Source organism: Myotis brandtii, unplaced genomic scaffold, assembly GCF_000412655.1.
Source record: "Myotis brandtii unplaced genomic scaffold, ASM41265v1 scaffold317, whole genome shotgun sequence".
In the NCBI taxonomy this organism is placed as follows: domain Eukaryota; kingdom Metazoa; phylum Chordata; class Mammalia; order Chiroptera; family Vespertilionidae; genus Myotis; species Myotis brandtii.
This window is the reverse complement of record NW_005362155.1, coordinates 2,342,206-2,344,437: the sequence shown is the minus strand read 5'-3', so window position 1 is coordinate 2,344,437 and position 2,232 is coordinate 2,342,206. Positions and strand designations below refer to the sequence as shown.

The window sequence follows — 2,232 nt, the reverse complement described above, 5'->3', positions numbered from 1 at the left end:
GCATCACCCCGCATTGGAACTCTCCGCCCAGCACGGGGATAAGGGGGGTTTGCGCCCCACACTGGGCATACAGCTTGCCCCCCTCCCAGGCCTCAACCATAAGCCTTTCCCTGGGAGGCCTGGGTGTACTGTCCCCAGGGCAGGACCTGTGGGGCAGATGTGGGAATCTGATTCCAGGCACCATGGAGGCTGAATTCAACTCCCCATCGAAGATACTTACACAGAGGGAGATCCCACGGGGACAGGTGAGACAAGCAGGAGCTGACAGGCCCGGCCCCAGGCACAATGCCTCCTCTGGCAGATGCCAGCCAGGACGGGTGGGGTTAGGACCTGCCTGGCCCTTTAAGAGGGCTGTTAGGGGAGGAATCCCTGTTGCCCAGCAACAGGAGGGCTTGGCATTTACCTGTCACCAGGAGACCTGGAGACGTCCTGCTCTGGGGACAGAGAGGCCAGAGCTGCTCTGCTGACCGTGCCAAGTGCCCTACCCACCCACCCGTGCCCAGGCCAGTGGCACCATGGCTCAGACGGACGTGCTCCTGACCAAGCAGCCCGCCCCGCAGACAGTGCCGGCGTGCGAGCTGCCCCCCAAGCTGTACGATGTGGCCCGCAACACAGGTGCCCACTCGTCCGCAGGCCTGGCCACTGCTGGCTTCCGCACCGCCAAGTACCTGGTGGATGAGTGGTTCCAGAACAGCTATGCCAGTTACCACCAGGCCTTTGCCGACCGCGACCAGTCGGAGCGGCAGCGCCATGAGAGCAGGCAGCTGGCTGCGGAGACGGGGGCTCTGGCGCAGCGCACGCAGGAGGACTCCACCCGGAAGGTGGGCGAGCGCCTGCAGGACATGCACTGCTGGAAGTCGGAGCTGCAGCGGGAGGTGGGCGAGCTGGTGGCGGAGACTGACCTGATGCTGGCCCAGAAGCTGCGGCTGGAGCGCGCCCTGGACGCCACAGCGGTGCCCTTCTCCATCGCCACCGACAACCTGCAGTGCCGCGAGCGCCGCCAGCACCCCGACCTCGTTCGCGACTTTGTGGAGATGGAGCTGCTGAAGGTGTGAACCCCTCGGGCTCTCGGGGACCCGCACCTGGGCCACCCTCACCTTTCTGCCAGAAGGACCTGCATAGAGCCTGGTGGTGGATACAGGTGTATCCCCATCACACGGGCTGGCAGAGGCCTTGGCGTCCGTGCCCCTCTGCACACACAGGCACAGAGAAGCTGGGACTAGGTCGGGACTAGGACTGACTGGGTGCTGGGGCAGCCTGGGCTGGGGGCGGGTCAGGGTGCGGCCCCGGAGAGAGGCATTGTCCCTCCCACCAGGTGTATGTCTGGTCTGACCTCCCCACGGTGGGCTTGGGGCACCACAGCTCAGACATGCTGGGTTGGGGGCATTGTGGCCTGGGAGCCCCAGTGTGGGGGCTCAAACACATCCGAGGGCTGGAGCTGAAGCTTGTCCCAATCTCATGTCCAGCGCCCCTGCAGTTCCGCCCCCAATTATTGGTCACACGGGGGAGGGGGGAGGTAGACAGGGCCCACGCTGTGGCAGGATTTATACCTAAGATATGTGTTGGGGTCGTTACCTGTAGATGGGACAGGCAGAGGCTGCGGAGGCAGGGAGAGGCCCAGCCAGTCCACCCCACCAGCCCTGACACCCCTCTACATACACCCTGAGTACGGGGAGGGGCCTGGGGTGAGTCCTGGGGGCAGCCGTCTGAGATTGGAGAATGCGAACCACTGAATGATCCCTTGGTTACCTCAACTTCTGGTGCCTGCTGGGCAGCCCCTTGGATCACCCTGGTCATGCAAATGAAGCCTGGCCCTGAGCCCCAGGAGGCTGAGCGCCCTCCCCCAGGACAGATGTGGTGGGAACCCAGGCACCAGCCAGGAGTGTGCTGTGATGGGGCGAGAAAAGGGGGAGGCTACATTTATTCCGCAAAGATCCCCACCCTTAACCCGGCAGGACCTGTCCTAGGGTGGCCCCATAAGAAGAATCAGTCCAGGAGCCTGATCCTGGGGGGGCAGTTCCCACACCTCTCCGCCTGGGGCCTCACCTATGAACAAGATGTGGGCATGCACGAGGGATTCAGAGACACACAGCTGCCCCAGAGGCTCAAGGCATCCCCTGCACCAGTGGTCGGCAAACCGCGGCTCGCGAGCCACATGCGGCTCTTTGGCCCCTTGAGTGTGGCTCTTCCACAAAATACCGACTTCTGCGCATGGGCCACGAAGTTTCAATC

General features: G+C 63.7%; 1 protein-coding gene across 1 annotated transcript in view; it reads left to right on the top strand.

Annotated features, from left to right (window-relative positions):
• Positions 1–515: 515 nt before the first annotated feature.
• Positions 516–2,232, top strand: part of LOC102258337 (tektin-4) — a 5,851-nt gene continuing 4,134 nt past the window's right edge. The window contains exon 1 of the mRNA XM_005870392.1: positions 516–1,049. Within this exon, the coding sequence (XP_005870454.1) occupies positions 516–1,049 (534 nt within the window). The remainder of the gene's footprint in view (positions 1,050–2,232) is intronic.